The sequence below is a fragment of the Squalius cephalus genome (genome assembly GCF_949319135.1).
Source record: "Squalius cephalus genome assembly, chromosome: 8".
In the NCBI taxonomy this organism is placed as follows: domain Eukaryota; kingdom Metazoa; phylum Chordata; class Actinopteri; order Cypriniformes; family Leuciscidae; genus Squalius; species Squalius cephalus.
In genome coordinates, this window is record NC_137129.1 from 33,770,631 (window position 1) to 33,791,560 (window position 20,930).

Sequence of the window (20,930 nt, forward strand, 5' to 3'; positions counted from 1 at the left end):
CATTTCACCCTCTGAGTATAAATTGCACAAACATGAAGTGTAGTTTTATTTAGTATGAAAGCAATTAAATGAAGGAAACGTAATTCTTTGAAATTATTAAACCAGGCAGATGACATGACACATATATTCTACCAAACTGTATGCAGACTCATATACAGAGTAACTGTAGTTTACAGCTTATATTATGATGTCCTTTAAGGTGAATTTTAGTAAAAAAAGTGCTGTAAAAATCTGAAAAACAATCTTCACTGCAAAATAAATTCCCACAATTGTTCCCAAAAACAATCTCTATAGCGACATGGAAACATCAAATTAACTTTTATACTCAATCACAATTGTTTTTCCATAATACTCATCATTCATCTCTATAATATCACACATTACGTGGGACAAAATATATATTTTTATTTACAACCACAGAGAAGAGTAGAAATGTTACAAACAAAATTGAATTTAAAATTAATATTTGCTCCTGGGTAAATAGTTTCCTCAAAAGCACATCTCAAGGTCTCAGCAGGCCAAACGGAAATGAGTTTAATCAGCGATTATGTGACTAATATTGTTTAATACTTTAATATGACGCTAAGACAGTGGACAGGATGTCCCAGCTTATAGCCAAGTCTTTCAGACGACATCTTTTGTTACAGTGCATGATTCTTAAGTGCTCAATGTTGATCCGGAAAGCAGATAGAATTCAGTTTAATCTGAGTTATTATTGTATTGTTGAACATCTAATCCAAACAATTATTTTCTACTTTTTTTGATTGGTTTAACTTGAAACATGGGGTCACTGTGATTTTGCCAAGACAGACATGTTCCTGGATCAACATAATTTGTTGATCCTGAAACAACATTCCTGTCTGAAAATGTAATCCTAACCCTATCCATACCCCTAAACGATAACTCTTCCTATAACTTATCCCTAAAACCAGAAAGAAATGATAGGTGAATAACACTGATGTAGAAACACCTAACCCTGCAAGTTGGAATGTTGATCCAGGATCAACAAAGAGGTTGATCCAGGAACATGTACTTGGTAAAATCACGCTCACTGAAGGTTTTGACTGAAACCAATGTCCAAGACAACAAGATTAATGAGTTAAACATATACTGAGTAAACGTTATGCAAAATCACTTCGGAGATGTTTTGCAAAATGCAAAATTTACAGGGAGCAATTCACAGAGTAAAGGCTATTATTACTTGAAACTACACTCTCAGAAGAAAAGGTTCTCTGTAGAACCTTACAGGATTCTGTCGGGCGCTTCATAGCTATATATATTTTATGGATTTTGTTTAAATTCATTCATTTTTATTTTTATTAAATTTTATGATTTAAACAGCTTGTAAACATACTTTATTACAAGAAAATGGGAAATAACCCATTAAATATTAAAGTATTGCACAATCATTTAAGATATTTCTCCTTGTATAGAACCTTTTTGGTATAAAGCGCCCTTCAAAATGGAGTCAGGATCCCTATAGGGTTCTATATAAGGAAGGATCCCTTTTTTTCTAAGAGTGTAAAAATAAATAAATTAACTGTTGTAATGTTAGACTATGTTTTATGCTATGCTCATTTCATTGTATTGTTAATTAAATTGTATTATAATATATATTGTTGCATATGATATTGATTTGTTATCACATTGATCAAGGTAAACTAAACCTGCTAAACTATTGGTTTCTGACTGAAATGAATTACATAGATCCAGTATAATTAGTCAGCTAAACATCAGGACTATAGGACTGATATTGCTTATTTTTACATTGCATTGTCAAAGTAAGAATAAGAAATAACTATTTTAATTAGATAAAATCACACCATACTGCAACTGTACATTGTCATTAATGTCAATTATGTGGACACTGTAACACTTTCCTCCATGTTTTTTTCTACATTCATCCATCTTCAGTGATTCTTCGGTCAGTCAGAATCCACCAAGAGAGAGAGTTCACGCAAAGAATCCTTCAGTCCCCAACATACTCCATGCTCTTTTGTGAATACACAGTGCGGTTTCCCTCACGGTCCAGCCGGTCCACCGCCACGCTCTCAAACGCCCTCCTCATTAATGGGTTCTCCTCTAAAACCTCGTTAAAGCTGTCCACGCTGAGCGAGTAAAGTCTGCAGTATGTTTCAGCTCTGACACTGGCAGTACGACGGCCACGGGTCAATAGACATATCTCTAAAAAACAAAAAAAAAGAAGAGGAACATATTAAATTTAGATTAAAGGGGACATATCATTAGCCTGGCTAACGTCAGACCACTTTCTCTTTGAGACGTGGTCTGGAAACCACATGTACATTTTCTCGTATTTGAGGCGTGGTTTACGAATGCCCAGAGCCGTTTATTGGGCGCTACGAATGTCTATCAAATGCGCCTGTACGCAGCTCATAGCCAATCATTTCAAATTATACCAGATGACGTATGTAGAGCGACAGATATTCAACGAAGACGACGACGATGGGTCAGAGATTTATGTGTACACCAGAGAGTCCTGCACGGGTCCGATTTTGTAAATCCGCACCCGACCCGTTTTCCAACAGCAGCACTAATAAAAATCTGCACCGACCCGCTTAAAATAGAACCGACACCCGACCCGCACCCGAAATAAAATCAGTTTAGACTATCACATTATAGACACACTTACAAACATTTTTATTGCCAGGTCATACAGAAGTTATTACACGACCATTATAGCCGAAGCTGTCAAAAGGCCGATACATGAAGAACATGGCTAACGTTACCACACAAATCGAACAGACGCGGCTACAACACTATATGCCACACAATTTCGTCTAGCCTACATCTGACAATTTTGGGTTCAAACACACCCTGCACACCACACATACTTAACAGTGTTAAATATGAAAAATACCGTTCGATAGAGCTGCTTTGTTACTAGTTATCTGCGTGCTTCCTCAGGGATGAAGTTCCACATTTGCGGCTATCCAACACGAAAATGTTTGCAGCAAAGCCTTTCACAATATTTTCTTCAGATAACTCCAAATTTCTCCCACACACTAGACTTGATTTTTGATGACGTATTGTCGACAACTTTACAATCTCCACTAGCTATTCTTTTCTTCAACTCCTCAGCATCTATCTCGACTTCTGCAAGCAGAACGCGCGCGCGCGGTTGTGATGCATTTTTAAAAGTGGAAGTAGCCTTGGTAACGTTATAGATCCTGGGAGGGCGTGGCGCGTCGGCACAAATAAACTGATGTGGATTTTAAATTATTTTATCAACTTGAAATACAGGCATATTTTTGTAGATGTGTTCCTAAAAATATGCATATATTTTTACGTCTGTCATGTTGGATCCATAGATAAACAAACTGCTTCGGTGTGTCGCATATACTTCGTCATCGTCTTCCTGCTCCCTCCCCGTTCTGTGATTGGTTCCCTATTTCAGGGGAAAAATTAGTCCATGGTGTCCAGACTACCTTGCAGCGTGAATAAAATCGCGCTGCTCAAGGCAGTATGGGGAAACCCAGGCTAACATATCATGCTAAATCCACTTTTTTAGCCCTTAAATGCATTTTGTTGTATATTTGGAGTGTTTAGAAGTACAGAAAAGTTGAAATTATTCTCTTCAGGTGCTTCGTTGATATCTTTATATTCTGTTTTGGCCTTATTTTTCAACCTGTTCAGATTTTTCTGTTATCTATGACGTTTTGTGAACTATTACGTCACAGTATTTGCAGCGGAACTGCCAAATAAGGACATTGACTTCCAGCCCAACACTTCGAGCAATCCGCCATTTTTATTTCTCGCTGCAATTTTGTAGTCCAAGCTAAAAGATGCAGAAGTTACGAGAGGGTAAGTTAAAATGTTCGGTTGTTGGATGTAGTAACCCACACGCTTCATTACACCGTCTAATGTAGATTGTGACAGGACGCATGTTTAACTGAAAGAACAAGCAGAGAGAGAGAGAGACCCGGTCGTGCGCACGCACTCTCTCTCTCTTCGGAGCCAGGCGAAAGTGTAAACAAGACACCGTCTCCAAACTAGACGCTGTCTTGCTCTCTCTCCCTCGCACATATTAATCAAAATAAATCGACACGGTGGTAAAAGGTCGGAAGACCAAAGTGTCATGTGTAAATACAGTAACACACCATTGCGATACATCCATATGAAGACGTTGTTCTGCAGGTTCGTCGTCTTCATTTTCATCTCGCTCCGGCTCCGACTCTGGCTCGAACATGTAAGGCTGGCTGGACAAGTCTTCCGTTGTTGACATTTTGTTAATAACGTGTGAATAAAAAGTTTCTGTGCCGCTAGGTAATCGTATCTCGGCTATCAAACTACAAAAATGGCCGAACGAGGTGGAGTTGAACCTCTGCATCCTGGAGAGGGGGCGGGGTATGAAGTGTCTCAATTGTATTTAAAGAGACCGCACCAAAACGAGTTGCTCTCAGACACACATCAGAAAAGGGGTAGAAAAGGGGCCTGTGGAGCTATAATAATGAGGAATTCAGACCCAAGCATTGCAGTTCCGCTTTATATAGACTACAAATTTATGATTTATATGTAAAAAGGAACGATTTAAAAGCATGATATGTCTCCTTTAAACTAAAATCTTGTATCACATCACGCATACGTCACTCGCACACAGAGCAGAGAAACTTATCAACGCTGCCCCGTGACTTTATAGTAATAAAATAGCTTCGCTACTGAATCGCTATATTATATTTCTCAGCATTTTTTTTGTCATTTATGTCATAGCTTCGTTGTTAATGGAGAGAGAGGTGCTGAACAGACACAGTTTGCACACATATTGCGCTGCAAACATCATTAACAGCTTTAAATTGTCAATGCTTAAATGACCATGGTATAAGCGGGATAATCCATGGCTAGATGTGCATTAAACGATTTGAATGCACTTCGTGGAGGCAATCGTTTCATGCACAGCTAGCCGTGGATTATCCCTTACATACAGTAGTACGGTGCAAAAGTCTTAGGCATGTTAATATCCCGCCTTAAAAATGGTTTTAAGTCAGTTATTTATATCTGTTGCTGTAGTGTGTCAGTAGGAAATATCAGTTTACATTTCCAAACATTCTTTTTGCCATTAATTGTAATAATCCAGTGAGATTTCTGTATGCACAAGGAATCTGACAACAGCCGGTATAATCTGATCTCACCATCATCGAGTCCATCTGTGATTACATGAAGAAACAGAAAAAACTGAGACAGACTAAATCCAGAAGAACGGCGGGAATGTCTCCAAGATGCTTGAAGAAACCTTCCTGCAAACGGACTCGATGATGGTGAGGTGGTGTTGTCAGACTCCTTGTGCATAGAAATCTCACTGGATTATTACAATTAATGGCAAAAAGAATGTTTGGAAATGTAAACTGATATTTCCTACTGACACACTACAGCAAAAGATATAAATAACTGACTTAAAACCATTTTCTTTTTTTTGGGGGGGGGGGGGGGGGGTATTAACATGCCTAAGACTTTTGCACAGTACTGTATATATCCTACTTTACCTGCGTACATAGAGTGCACAGCAATTTATACTATAAAGAAAATCTCAGCTGTGGGATTGTATTGTCGCAAAAATGTAAAATGTATAATCGTGCAGCTCTATATATAAAGTTGGATATATAGTATATCAAACTTTACCAGCATACATACAATACATACTAATATACTATAGACCAGGGATGGTCAACTTCGGTCCTGGAGGGCCACTGTCCTACAGAGTTTAGCTCCAACCCTGAAAAAAAATCACCTGCCTGTGATTTTCTAGTAATCCTGAGGACCTTGATTAGCTTGTTCAGGTGTGTTTGATTAGGGTTGAAGCTAAACTCTGTAGGACAGTGGCCCTCCAGGACCGAAGTTGCCCATCCCTGCTATAGACCTATAGCAAATCTGAACTGCCTGATTTTTTTAATTTGGTCTCAAAATGTAACTACATTATCATACAGCTCCATATATAAAGTTGAATATACAAGTATGTCCAACTTTATCTGCATACATACAGTATCCTCGTGTAAAGTGATATATAGTATATATCAAATCTCAACTGCTTGAATTCTACTATATAACTATATTATCGCTGTGGCGAGCAGGACGAGGCCAAGGGCCGTGAGAGAGCGGCGCGAGGCCGGTGGCGTGATTACTGATGAGTGACACCTGCGCGACGCACCGGTCTCGTATCTCTCACGGAGGAGCGGAAGCATAAAAGGGGGAGCGACGACAGTGGAGATCGAGAGAGGAACAGGCCTGGACTTATGTTGTGTTTTGTTTTGTTATATGTGACCAGTCGTCCGTGAGGGGCTGCTGTCTTTTACTTTCGTTTTGTATTTGTTTTATTTTTGGTATTAAAATCTGTCTGAATGTTCGCCGGTTCCCGCCTCCTACTTTCCATATAATTTAACCTCGTTACACTGGTGCCGAAACCCAGGAAGGAGGAGGAACGCGCTGTCAAAGAGCCCTCGCCGCTGTGGGGAATCCGTGGTGCCATGAGCATGGTGAGCAGAGTCCGTCGCCATGGACGCTAGAGGCTGTGCGCTGCTGCAGTGAGTTGCCCGGGGGGGGGGGACGAGCTCACTGCCGGCCGCTTGGGTGCTGGAGGGGCGGCTGCCGTCCGTGAGGGAGCGGAGGAGTAGCCGCCATTCGCCGTGGGCCGGAGCCTGTTGCCATCTGCCATGATGGGGAGGAGCAGGGAACGGGGGACTCCTGCCGACTCCCCGTATCTGGAGCAGCCGTCGCCATCCACCAGGCGGCGGAGTGTCGTGCCGTCCACCGATGGCTATCCAGCGCCACCGCCAGGCACCGCGGAGAAGATTGCCCAGCTGGTGTAGGGCCGGATGGCATCGCGTTGTGAGAATCAGACCAAGATTTTTTTTTTTTCCTCTCTCGTCTCTGTCGCTCCTCATACTTCCGTCTCCTTTTCTCTCGCCTTATCTGTTCCATACCCCCAGGTGCAGTGGACACCGTGGCCGCCCCCCCCGGAGAGGGGGGAGTAGAGCGCAGTCTCGTGGGTACCCCCCGGCCTGCAGGGGGCGATGGACGAGCAGGACGAGGCCGAGAGCCGTGAGTGAGCGAGCGGCGCGAGGCCGGTGGCGTGATTAATAATGAACGACACCTGCGTGACGCACCAGTCTCGAGAGATACGAGACCAGTGCGTTGCGCAGGTGTCGCTCATCATTAATCACGCCACTAGCCTCGCACCACTCTCTCACGGCCCTCGACCTCATCCTGCTCGCCACAATCGCCCAGCTCTAATCTATGGAAGTCAGAATTGTGAGTTATAAACTCAGAATTGCAAGTTATTAAGTCTGAATTGCGAGAAAGAAAGTCAGAATTCTGAGATAAGTTGCAATTACCTTATTAATATTTCCATGGCGGAAAACATGCTTCCATGCTAATCTGTTAAATGTGACTATAAGGCATTAAGATATTGAGATATTATAAACATTAACATCATGATTGTCTGTAAAGCTGCTTTAAAACAATGGGCCCTATTTTAACGGTCTGAAACGCAAGTATCAAGCGCGAAACGCAAGTAGCTTTGTGGGCGGGTCTTGGGCGCTGTTGCTATTATACCAGCGGGATAAATGACTCTTGCGCCCGACGCAAATCTAAAATGTGTTGGTCTGAAGTAGCTTCATTATTCATAGGTGTGGTTTGGGCGTAACGTGAAATAAACCAATCAGAGCGACATCTCACATTCCCTTTAAGAGCAGGCGTGCTTGTTCCATGCATAGACAGTAAAAGAAATGGACACAGCGACCCCATTGGATTCAACGGAGAAAAGTGAAGTCAATTAGAAGCACTCACTTCCTGATGGCTGACCGTACTGCGCAGACTCAAACTGAGCTTGACGACGTAGATGTGACGTGACCAACCCGTCTGTCTTCTAGTAGCTGTGCCAAGAGAAATCTGAATCATTCCCTTCCGAAACTTGCAGAGACGGAGAGCGTGAGTAGGAGGTGACCATGAGCTAGGAGCAGGAGCAACTTTTGCTAAGTATTCTGATTAATTATTTTGTCATTTTGCCTCCATGTCCCCCTGATTGCCCGCGAGCTTCTCCTCCTGTCCATACGGTAATCTCTCTACTGTGCGACAGAGTCGCGTGGTTATGACGCAATCGTTAGCGTATTTTTACAAAAACTGCTTCTACGGGGCCATAACGTAAGATACAAGGTAATGGAGCCTTTTATACATTTTCGTGTTTCTTTAGAAATAAATAATGGACAAATGGAATCTTTAAACACCTCAGATGTAAAGTTATTCGCTGTCAAAGTGACGCCAAAATGAATGGGAGTCAATGGAATGCTAACAGCAGGTGATGGTCTGCTAATCAATGGTGGCCCCCGGGGAAGCTTCAGTTTCCGGCTGAAAGATTACCCCCTTGGTTCCATGGCGGATTGCTATTATAACGGCGGAATTGCCAGGCACACACCAGGAGCGGTTCACAGCCGAGGAGACCGACGTTCTCGTCAGGGCCGTAAAAGACAGAGAAGTGACGTTGGGGATGGAGAAACCCACCCAAATTAGCTTCGGTTAAACAGGCGTATAATAATTTGGGTAAATGTGTAAGCTAGATTTATGCCTATTTTTTCACATCTTCATGGACACAACAATGATTTCCCTCATGTGTTAATATTTTTCCTTGTAATAATGTATGATTTGCAAAAATGAAAACTGCTGCTTCTGTGTAGATGAGAGAATCAAAGTGCATACGCGTTAAAATAGCATATGAATAACATGCACAACGCGTGCAAGTTCACTCCTTAGTTTACCGGCGTGCGTCTGTGGAGGGAAAAGTCCGCTGTGCGCGGGTGCAAAATAGGAATGATACATGCGTCAGTGTACAAAGTCAATTGCGCTGGGTGCAAGATAGGGCCCAATGTGTATTGTGAAAAGCGCTAAACAAATAAATTTGACTTGACTTAAAAGCATCTAAGGAAAAATCAAACTCACCCCCAAAGTAGCAGCCGTCATTCAGTAGCTTCTCTTTATTGTCATGAGTGATTACACTGACACAGCCATGCTGGATGAAGTACATTTTACGACCGAGAGTCCCTTCACGGATGACCATATCGCCCGGCTGGAAGACCTCGAAGCGTAACTTTGTGAGGAGCACCGTGACGAAGTGAGGATCAGCATTTGCGAACAGTGGCATGTTAGCTACCAGCCCACGGCAGTTAAAGTTCACTATCTCCTGCAGGTAAAACACACAATACAACATGGATTAGGCACATAATCCATCCCAATTAACACACATCCGCACAGAAGAAGTACATGGATTTGTCCTATTTAATTGAGATGGCTAAGAGATGATAAAAGGGATTATATTTGAGAAACGAAATAGATAATAACGGGAGGTAATGTGACACATTTCAGTGAAATAGTATATATTAAACTCGCAACCATTATTATATTTAGCAACAAGATTTACAATTAAACTTTTGGTAAGATTTTAGAAAGGCTACCTTACCTATGTATATATTTTTTAATGCATATAACCATATATATATATATATATATATATATATATATATATATATATATATATATATATATATATATATATATATATATATATATATACTATATATTTTTACATTTAAAATTTAAAATTAGACTTAAATAATATTTTTCTAAGGCCACTGTATGTAGTTTTTGTGTATGTCTAGTTGCAGTTGGTTCTAAATTTTAACAAATGTAGAACTAATCTTAGTGATAAATCATGATTTGCGTATGAAAATGTTTGCACGCAGGTTTTATGCATAAATAAGCACGTAAACACTGTTAATGATGAGACACAATGTCTAAATAGTTATATTGGTTATGAGTTAACAATAGCCCACACAGCCTTGGTGATGTCAACAAAAAAGGAAAGAAAAAGCATAAGAAAAACCTCTTTTAGCGGGTCACTGAGTTCTTCAAGGATATTTTCCTCATCAAACATCTTGCCCTGGAAGCGGTGCTCATAATAATCATGGATCCTCTGCCTCATTTCAGCTGGCAGCTTGTGGAAGGACATGTACTGTTCCACCTGCTTATACTGTAACAAACCGGACAACCAAATTGTTTACAAAAGAAAAAAAAAGTTTGTCTCAAAAATGCTTTAAAATAACAACCAAGCAACTAGTACCTTCTCTTGATATTGACGATGGGAAGCATCCAAGGACTGGACCAGGTTGGTGGCATTGCCCAGGAACATGGCGTAGCAGGTGGCGCCAATAATCATGCTGATCATCGTGAGCCAGACGTCAGTTGGTGCATCAGGAGCCTGAGCACCATACCCAATACACAGCATGTGGCTCATGGACATGAAAAGGGCATAGGAGTATTGGACGTCCCAAGTGGAATTCTGACAGAGAAAGATACATTGATAGTACGTAAATTTGAAGCAAAACTTAGGGTGCGTTCACACAGTTTGGATGTGATGTCACAAGGTGCGACCCTAAAAAGACAGAACCCTCTTCACCTCATAGGAGCCACGTTGCCTTTTATAGTTCGGGATTTGCAGCAGATCTTCATTTGTGTGTGCAACGGGGGAATTGCTGGCATTGTCTTGACTCTTTTACATATTTGTGGGTTGGTAAAAATACCATTATACAGTAGTGGCCAAAAGAGATGTCTAGAGGGGACCTTTGTTTTTAATGACCCTACATGTTGAATTACATCAAAATATGAGGAAAATATTTAATATTTTTTAAATATGGGGGAAGAACAAAACTATGGAAACTTGTTTCCACCACAGAATAAAAAATAAAAAGGTAATTGCGAGTTTACATCTTTCAATTCTGACTTTTTTCTCAGAATTGCTTGATATAAACAAGTAAATACAATTTATAAAGTCAGAAATGCATCATATAAACTTGCAATTGCGAGAATAGCGATATAAACTCACTTTTGTTTTTTCTCAGAATTGCGTGATATAAACTCGCAATTACATTTTTTATTTTTTATTCAGTGGTGAAACAAGCTTCCATATAAAAAACCTGACAAAATTACTAGTCAAAAAAGGCAAACTACAGCTACAGGTATTATTTTACTATTCAAAACAAAAAAGCATAGAAAAACAGAGAGCTCACAGGAAAAAGCATACATAATCATAATCAATATCTTAAACATAATCAATTCTTAATATTTCATTGTTTCTTTCTTGTTTTTGCTTGTGTTCATAATTTCTTTGTTTGACAGTTTGGCCAAAAATTATGTTGGTACAATATGGCATGTTTCATTGCATTATCACAAACAAACAAAAAACCTACGTAATATGATTACAAAATCTTTAAAAATGTTTTAATAAAATTAGAATTTTTTAATTTTGAAATTGAGTGTCAAAAAAATACGTAAATTTTCCTATGCCGGACATCATTTTTGGCCACTACTGTATGTACGCACATACAGAGAGTTCATTTAGCCCAGCACACAGTATTGTTTTGGATCTTCGGTAAGATCCGTCACAAAATATGTGTTGCATAAAAGCTGTTTTTGTTTTGTATTTTTAGGTTCGGTCTTAAAAATGACAGTGTGAATGCTAAGGGAACCAGGACTAAATGCATCATTTTCTTTTTTGGTCCGGACCAAAAGAGCTGAACTACAGGTGTGAACACACCCATAACGCTTTAGGACTTTATTTAGGGAGTAGATGTGCATTTTCTGCATTTCCAAACAAATTAGCACATTTTTTAGACATTCCCCAACAACCTCAAACATACCTAAACCTAAAACCTAAAACAACCTCATACCACCATGTTGTTTTTGGAGACCCAGCAGTTTGCTGGGAAGTCTTGCAACATGGGCACCATGAACTGCATGCAGCCATCCCAGTGACAGAGCAACAGCATCATTCCTATCAGATTCACTATGCGAACCACTGCGCTTGCTAGGTCATAGGTCATATGGAAGATCTGTAAAGGAAGAAAAAAAGGAAAAAGTGAGATAGTACAGTTGGAACAAGACCTGTTCTGAAAATGCAGTCACATTTACTGTTGTTTGGTACTATTTTTGGTGAAATCCAGCCATTTCAATAGGAATCCACATGGTCAGGAATTTAAATTTATCATGCAGATTTAGCAAAGAGTTCAAGTTCGTCACACAAATTTGCCCAAAAAAGCTGCTTGGTTTAAAGAAGTGACTTTTGTGTGATCTGTGCGTCATACATCGCTTGACTACAGACCTTTAATCCTAATTATTTTTTCATGCTATGGCTGATAAATGTCAGTTTTTAAAATAAATAATAAAGCACTAAAGACAAAAATCCATTATTTTAAATGCCACAAGTGGAAACTCACTGGAAACTTACCGGAAACATAAATGGAATTATTATTATGTACAGTATAAAACTGGATATTCATTTTGTGATAATACATTTAACAGTATTAAATTATTGTTTTTAAAGACCATCTATGAATGAGCATTAACAAAAGTAATGTAAAAACACTAAAGAAGAGATTGAGACTGAGATTATAGAAGTTTGGAAATGGTTGGAGGGACAAATAGCTCATTAATAGAATCTTGTTGTGCCTCATTTGTACTACACGTCAACTAACTCTCACTATAGTATTAGTAGACTGTCTGCTTAATGTCTGCTAACTCTTTATTATGATGGTCCAACAGACATTCTACTGATTATAAGTAACTTTGCAACTACATGTCAACTTAACCTAACCCTAACTCTACCAGTCTACTAATACTAACACTCTAATAAGAGTTAGTAGACATGTAGGTGCAACATTACTTGTAGTCAACAGAACACAGGTTTTACGCATACATACATACATAGTAAGCCTGGGTGATGTTAACCAAAAAGAAAAGCCATTTCTTGAGATGGAGCAAGTTATTACATAAAAGATGATCTGACCAAAACTTGAAAGAAAACCATAAGCTCAGTCAGTCAGTTCTAAAAATCAGCGGCATTGTGCATTTTAATGTTTCCATCAGATTTGGCAAATTTTCTCCAACTATGTTTCTTTTTTTTCCTATATCCTTGTCTTAATTTAATTAATCTATCTGTTTCTCTTCCTATTAATTCACTCACCTCTTCCCACTGATGAATGTAACGTATTAATCTGGACAAGCGCAACAATCTGAGCAGGCTGAGGATCTTGGTGAAGCGGACGATGCGCAGTGCCCTGGCGGTGCGGTACACATCTGTCGACTCAAGCCGGGACTCTATATCCACTATCAGGAAGATGTAGTCCACCGGAATAGAGGAGATGAAGTCTATCGTAAACCAGCCTCGCAGGTAACGCCGACTGATCACTTGCGGGTCCAGGATGATTTGGGAGTTTTCTTCTTCCATAATGCCGGTACGAAAGTTGAAGACGAGGTCAGCCAGGAAGAGGGTGTCAGAGGCCACGTTGAAGGTGATCCACGGGAGCGTGTTCTGATCCTCAAAGAAGGTGATACCCCATGGAAGAATGATGAGGTTGCCCATCATCAGGCAAAGCATAACCAAGTCCCAATAGAACCTGTGTGTGAAGATGCATTATGTAAGGAACAAAGGATGGATTCTGCCTGGAGTATGTATATTTACATGCATAACTATAACCAAATGTAATTCAAATTAAAGGATGCACTAATAAAACAACAATTGATAAGTTGACAATTATTTTAATATCTGATACATAGCCAATATTAAAAGTCTGCAATATTTGATCTAAATAAATTGAAAAATGAAACACTAAAAACTACAGTGTTACTAAATGATTAGTGTTTTTAGAGATTAACTTAAATGAGTATTAATGACAGTGACAGTAAATCTAAATGTAAAAATAGGGGAAAAAAGCAAACAATTAAGTATCATATCATTATAAAGAGTGTATGTTGCCTCTAAACTGAACAAAACGTAGGTTTCCAAAATTATATAAAAAAATAAAGTGGAGAAAAATTCAGTGCAGTATATCCCTGTGGTTTAAAGGTAGGCTGGAAACCTGAAGGTTAGAGCGGCCCTTAAGGGTGCTATATGGTGACTGTCTCTGTAACTTAAGACACCGTCTTATAGCGACGTCCCATGTTTCGTGGAAAAAGATTCAACCAGCCCCAGACATTTGCAGATAAATAAAAGATTATTTTCTAAGAAACAAATATGTGACTCTGTAAAGCACACCTGGTAATCTATTATGGACAAAAAGTTTAAAATTACAAGTACAAAATGAGCCATTCATTCAAATAAGTATCTACACACTTAAGGTTCAATGGGGTTTTACCTAGGGTTCTTGACTCCAATTAATGCCATTAATCTAATTAGTCTAATTAATCTTGATTAATGCCAAAATATTCTATATACAGAGAAATGTCTAAAATGATTGCATAATCTTTCAGTTTTAACAGGCTATTTCAATTATTCTAGTGATAAAGTATGTTTACGAGCTGTTTAACTCATAAACTTTCATAAATATTAAAAATGAGTTGAAATTAAATCCATACAATGATCCCATGATGGGAACCCCTAACTAGTTGTATCCCTAACAGAGCCCTTCTAGGTTCTATATAGAACCTTTTCTTCTAAGAGTGAACACGACCTTGAGCAAACAGTCAAATTACGTCGTGTTGCAAAGCATTCCTCTCCATGTTAATTACTAAAGAGGTAATGGAGAGTCGTGAACATACTGTACAGTATGTGACCGTTTAAACTGGATATGCAGTCTTTTGCGCACTACCGTACATGTGCTCAGTGGTTTGAAGTTTCCACATGTGGTCATATTTTCCAAAGGAGCGTCAGTCACCTGGAATGAGTGGGTACTTGAATACAGTTTTTAAAAATTAAATCTATTTTTATATCTTATGGTTGTCATTTGACTTGTGTGAGAATGAAAGCAACAGTGAACAAATTGGAGGTTGTTTTATCAGTATCAGATGCCAACTAATTGACATGAGCTATGGGTTTGCAGTTTGCACTAAAAACATAGCACTTAACATGGCACATAGCAGATTTGATCAAAAGGCATCCAGTATTTGATATTTCCGTAACACAATAAGGTTTTGTTTCATTTTAGTCTTCCCATTTACTATTAAATTGTATTATATCACTCTACATATCAGTACCATCAACCACTGAAAAACCCAAAACAAAAAGTCTTGTAGTTTTGAAGGTGATTCAAGTTGATACATATCATGACCTTTTAACCTTCATCTTATTTTCTAATTTTCCCATGTTTAAGTGTCCCAGTTTAAAAATGTATGTTAATGTTATCAGTAAGTATGGAGTTGAAGTAATTAACAACAGTGTTAACAGTAACTGGGGCAGGAAATTTAAGATGCATTTGATCTGTTGATTAAACAGGAGTAATTCAAGAGGCTCAAGGGTTTGTTTTACTGTAGCTAAAAGGAAGATTGACACATTAAACAAATGAAAGTAAAAAAAAAAAAAAAAAAGTGATGTAACTCGTGATTCTAGTGTATCATTAAATTGTATTAATGATTCAAAATGTTGGTTTTGATCTCCTACTTGCGCACCCATATTTTTCACTTTGGACTGTATGAAACAGGTGTGGAGATTGAGTTCCTATTACCGATCATGTCTTGCTTTCTGAAAACACAATCCGTTTATCCTTTGACATCTTGCTGCTTTCTCTGCGCACGTGCTTCAGACAAAGAACATAAACCTGACACTCTGTAACCGAGTGGGACCTTCCAGCCCATCCATTAACGATGATAGCATTTCTGGCTAATGGTAACTCTATAAGGGAAAGCGCTGTAACTGACCTGTGTAGCATTGTGCTTTACTGTGGTGATTGAAATGTATGTGCTTTTAGGACCTGATTTGTGAGGAGCTGAGTTGAGTTGTTAGGTGTTCTCACATCACAGCCATTCACTATTGTTATAGACCAGGGTTTCTCAAACTCGGTCCTGGAGGGCCACTGTCCTGCACAGTTTAGCTCCAACCCTGATCAAACACACACCTGAGCAAGCTAATCAATGTCTTCAGGATCACTAGAAACTCACAGCTAGGTGTGTTTGATCAGGGTTGGAGCTAAACTGTGCAGGACAGAGGCCCTCCAGGACCGAGTTTGAGAAACCCTGTTATAGACCAATGAGCCAAAAAAAAAATATGACCACATGCCTAATGTACTGTTGGTCCTCCTCATGCTGCCAAATCATCGTCGACCCGTTGAGGCATGGACTCTACAAGAGCCATGAAGGAGTCCTGTGGTTTCTGGCACCAAGACATTAGCAGCAGATCCTTCAAGTCCTGTAAGTTGCGAGGTGGAACAAACTTGTTGGTCCAGCACATCCCACAGCTGCTTAGTTTGGTTGAGATCTGGGGAATTTGGAGGCCAGGATAACACCATGAACTCCTCATCCTGTTCCTCAAACCATTCCCGAACAATGTGCTTTATCCTGCTGAAAGAGGCCTCTTCCACCAGGGAACACCATTGTCATGAAGGCGTGTACCCGGTCTATTACAATGTTTAGGTATGTGGCACGTGTCAAATTGACGTCCACATGTATGGCCGGACCCAGGGTTTCCCAGAAGAGCATTGCCCAGAGCATCACACTCCCTCCACCGCTTTGCTATCCCCCCGCAGTGCATCCTTGTGCCATTACTTCCCCAGGTAAACGTCGCACACGTACACGGCTTTCCACATTATGTAAAAGAAAACAGGACTCATTGGACCAGGCGACCTTCTTCCACTGCTCCAAGGTTCAGTTCCAACACTCACGTGCCAGTGCCCTGTTGGTGGACAGGGGTCATCATATGCATTGTGTTGTGGCAAATTCCTCCCATAACAATCATTCAATTTTTTGCGTGACTTGTGCCACCATAGATCTTCTTTTGGGTCGGACCAGACGGGATAGCCTTCGCTGCCCTCGTGCATCGATTAGCCTTGGCCAACACCCTGTCACCGATTTTTGGTTTGTTCCTCCTCGTTGGTAAATTCTCACCACTGCTGACCGGGATCGACCAGTCGACTTGCCATCACAATCTGGCCCTGGCTAAAGTCACTCAGATCTTTATTCTTGTCCATTTCTCCAGCATCCAACACGCTGATTACGAGAACTGATTGTTTACCATATAATCTACCCAGACCTTAAAGGAACACGTCGACTTTTTGGGACTTTAGCTTATTCACCGTATCCCCCAGAGTTAGATAAGTCCATACATACCCTTTTCATCTCCATGCATGCCATAACTCTGACTGACGCACCCACCGCTAGCCTAGCTTAGCACAAAGACTGGAGGTAAATGGCTCCAGCTAGCATACTGCTCCCAATAAGTGACAAAATAACGCCAACATTTTCCTATTTACATGTTGTGATTTGTATTGTCACATTGTGTACAAATAACAAGGTCACATGAGACACAGCCATCTTCTAACCGTATACATACTGGGAACTATACTCTCAGAAGGCGAAGCACTGCTACTTCTGCGGAGTGATTAGGCAGACAGAGTTACGGCACGCACAGAGATGAGAAGGGTATGTATGGACTTATCTAACTCTGGGGGATACGGTGAATAAGCTAAAGTCCCAAAAAGTCAGCGTGTTCCTTTAATATGTGGCCTTGTTAAGAGATGATCAAAGATATTCGCTTCACCTGTGACTGGTCATAATGTTTTGGCTCATAAGTGTATATTAACCATCCTAATGAAAATAAATTGTATGATTTTTTTACACTATCTAAAGAAAATGTGAGTGGTGTTTGGTTTTGAAAAAGTCATCCAGATGGTGCTAGGGTGGTTGCCAGAGCTGACTATCTGGTTGTTCTGAGTTGTTTACCAATAGTCAACTGTACCAGTAACAATAACTAGTTTATACCAGTTTATATTAACTAAAGATTTCATGCACTATATTAAGTTAAAAAAGTTCAGTGCAAATCATCCTTTATTCTTAAGGCCTGCTCACACCAAGAACGATACTATATTAGCGTCCACCCCAGCGGGCGATATCGTTCTGAGCTGCGTTTCTCAAAAACATTGTGAATTCAGTTGATTGAAGAGACCATTGGTGGCAATGGTTCTACGATCTACTTAGGCCTACGATGCTTTTGGGAAAGCAGCCCTGTTTATTCTGTTTTGTCATTTGTCGCTTTAAATGTTCAAGCTCTTTAAAGCAGAATGGATTCTGATTGGCTGTTAATTATTTCATCATCGGCTGGAGAAAAAAAAACGTTCTTAAAGTGATTCCAACTATATCATTTCTCTGTGTCATCATTATAGTTGTGGTGTGGACTTTGCAATTTTTTTAACATTTAGAAAAAATGTTTAGAACTATATGTTTATTGTTATCGTTATAGGCCTAGTTATCATCCTTGGTGTAAATTTATTCACAATTATGTGGTTCATCTTGTTTTCTATGAGAAATGTACATGGAGCAGTGTTGTTATCATTAACATTAAAACTAATGATAAAAAACATTTACGTTAACTGAAATAAAATCAAAAATCCATACAAATATATTTTATTTTCGGCTAGTACCCAAGAAAGCATTTACTTTTCACTTGGTTTAAACTGTACTAAAATTACTCAAATAAAAATGACTAAAAACTAAATATAAATATTTTTTAAAACTAATAAAACACAAATAAAACACAATACAATTAAAATTTGACTAAAATTAAAACAGAAACTATATATAATATAATATATAATTATTCCATATATAAATTAGTACTATAATATTATATGAATGATACTAAAATAACACTATAGTCAACAAAACTGACTATATCAGTAGTACTCAGAATGAAAAAAACGCCTTAAAAGCCACAAACCTCAACAGTCGGTACATGAAACTTGACAAGGGTAATCAACCGATCATTTTAACTACAGGAACAAACTCAGGACATCACAAGATAACAAGCAACAAAAATTTACAGCAAAATGAACAGCAGCTGTAAAATAAAACTAGCAAAATTATTCACCCCCAGTACATGCTGGGGAGAGGCCAAACAGGTCAGATCCACTAAGCAATTGTTAAGAGTAAGCATATTTGTGACCCTGGACCACAAAACCAGTCACATGGGTCAATTTTCTGAAATTGAGACATATACGTCACCTGAAAGCTGAATAAATAAGCTTTCAATTGATGTATGGTTTGTTAGGATTGGATAATATTTGGCCGAGATAAAACTATTTGAATATCGGGAATCTGAGGGTGCAAAAAAAATCGAAACATTGAGAAAATCGTCTTTAAAGTTGTCCATTTATGTCGCGATTGTGCTGGATTCACGCACAAAAATAAATGTTTTATATATTTACGGTAGGAAATTTACAAAATATCTTTATGGAACATGATCTTTACTTAATATCCTCATGAATTTTGGCATAAAAGAAAAATCAATTATTTTGACCCATACCATACTATTGCCACAAATATACCCGTGCGACATGTGACTGGTTTTGTGATCCAGGGTCACATTTGAACTGGGAAAAAAATACAACTCTTTGAGTGTTGTTTTAAAGTCAAACCAACATATTTTTTTAAATGAAAAAGAATTGTCTTGAGAATATTAAGTGAACTTTAACTACTAAAATCAAGTAAACTTGGTCAATTACTTGATCTAAGAACCATTTTTACAGTCACAACAACACTCCCCTTGTTTGACGTTCTGCCAAGTCATATTTTCCCTTTCCCCTGCGTCACTCACCTGAAGTCACTATATGGATGTATAATCCACATCCCAAATGCCTTGATCCTTTCTTGCTCGGCAGCGACACCCTTCGCACTCCCAAACATCCGCAGCGAGAACTTGTTGACCCCCGGCTGCAGCATGGCGCTGAACTGTCTCTGGAGGAATGTGGATTGGTCATTGAAGACCCTTTCCTCAGATTCGGATGGCAGAGGGGCTTCCGAAGGCCCCGTTGACTCTGGCATGGCTTTGTCGGGGCGAGGTGGAGTGGATGGGGTCACGGTGGTCGTTGCTGTTGTGCCATCTAACCCTGCAGTCACCTCAAGGGACTTTGAGGTGGGACTGGCCCCCGAGTCTGTCTGTTCCTGTTGGTGGTTTGCAATGGACAGTAGCCTTCTGCTCACATCCTCTCCTCCTCGCAATAAAGTCCTCGAAGAGGAACGCCAGTTGGTTAGGGAGAAGGCACCTCTGGAGCGGAGCTTCGAGTCACCATTTGAAGCCGGAGGCTGTCCATATTCACCATCCATAATTCAGATCTGATGTTGATGCAGGTTCAGGTTGATGACTAATTTGGCAGATAAATTGAGCAGAATCTCAAGAACAGAATGAAGACATCATACTTTCCCAAATAGGCTACAGAATCATGTTGTACTTGTAAAGCATGTAAGGTTTACTTACAAAACCTCAAGTGTTCAATATGAAAAGGTCTAAATGTGATTTTAACACTTCTTAATACTCATAGGCCTACTCATAATGCAAACTTAACAGGTTTCTTTTCAGTTCTTTCTCAATTAATATACGTTGAAACAAAAAAACACAGGTCTAAACTAGCACTTTAAAACATGTAGCCTATATTTACTGTATTCATTGCAAGTTTACCAGTACAATCGGACTCTCGCGTGATCCAAAAACTTCCAAGGAGAATCCAGACGTTCCTCACTGCGTAATGCATCCGCCCTTGGAAAGCTCCTCTGGGAATAAGTGCAATTATTGTCAATATTATTCCCCTGTATCAACTTTCCATACATATAACATCTCGCGCGCTGTCGAAACCTCCTCAGAATGAGCGCGCGGGTTGTCTTGTCATCAAATCACGCGTTAGTTCTTACACAAACAACGGGATGAAACCCGCAGATGTTTGAGTATATAATCGGCTTCTTGATAGCAGGCGCTGTCTTTATCTCCCTCTCTGCTGACACCTGCGTGTTATCTGTTCAACAAGCTGTCTGGGTGAACAGGTAGGGGACAGAGCGTCACTCCTCAGCGGCCCAGCTGGGGAGGAAATAGGCGGGACCAACCTGTGCTAGAGGACACGGAATACGCTGGAGGCTCACAGGTGTATTTACCTGAGGCTGATGGGAACTTTAGAAATACA

General features: G+C 39.7%; 1 protein-coding gene and 1 long non-coding RNA gene across 6 annotated transcripts; one reads left to right on the top strand and one right to left on the bottom strand.

Moving 5' to 3' along the window:
- Positions 1-26: 26 nt before the first annotated feature.
- hcn3 (hyperpolarization activated cyclic nucleotide-gated potassium channel 3) lies at positions 27-20,819 on the bottom strand. 5 transcript variants are annotated; one of them, XR_013822162.1, is made up of 9 exons: positions 20,435-20,819; positions 19,574-20,120; positions 13,019-13,451; positions 11,727-11,888; positions 10,121-10,339; positions 9,884-10,030; positions 8,944-9,184; positions 1,034-2,184; positions 386-818 (listed from the first exon to the last, which is right to left on the bottom strand). XR_013822162.1 is itself a non-coding variant. In XM_079880153.1 (8 exons), exons 2-8 carry the CDS (start codon positions 20,080-20,082, stop codon positions 1,970-1,972), a joined length of 1,923 nt encoding a protein of 640 aa, XP_079736279.1. In that variant the 5' UTR covers positions 20,083-20,120; positions 20,435-20,819; the 3' UTR covers positions 27-1,969. The 5 variants fall into 5 exon arrangements, 2 of the variants coding, with proteins under 2 accessions (XP_079736279.1, XP_079736278.1); XR_013822163.1 differs by having other exon boundaries at positions 387-818; positions 1,053-2,184; XR_013822164.1 differs by having other exon boundaries at positions 387-818; positions 1,047-2,184.
- LOC307163865 lies at positions 9,109-13,113 on the top strand. The gene is made up of 3 exons (XR_013822165.1): positions 9,109-9,190; positions 11,487-11,581; positions 13,059-13,113. It is a non-coding gene; the product is annotated as an uncharacterized lncRNA (long non-coding RNA).
- Positions 20,820-20,930: the final 111 nt, after the last annotated feature.

What these genes read in the sequence shown, in the direction of transcription:
- hcn3 (XM_079880152.1), bottom strand. Translation starts at nt 20,082, where the DNA reads ATGGATGGTGAATATGGACAGCCTCCGGCTTCAAATGGTGACTCGAAG. An exon ending in ACATTCATCAGTGGGAAGAG is followed by an intron (nt 11,889 to 13,018) that starts GTGAGTGAATTA and finishes CTTCCTTTACAG; the next exon opens with ATCTTCCATATGACCTATGA. An exon ending in ATCGTCAATATCAAGAGAAG is followed by an intron (nt 10,031 to 10,120) that starts GTACTAGTTGCT and finishes GGTTTGTTACAG; the next exon opens with TATAAGCAGGTGGAACAGTA.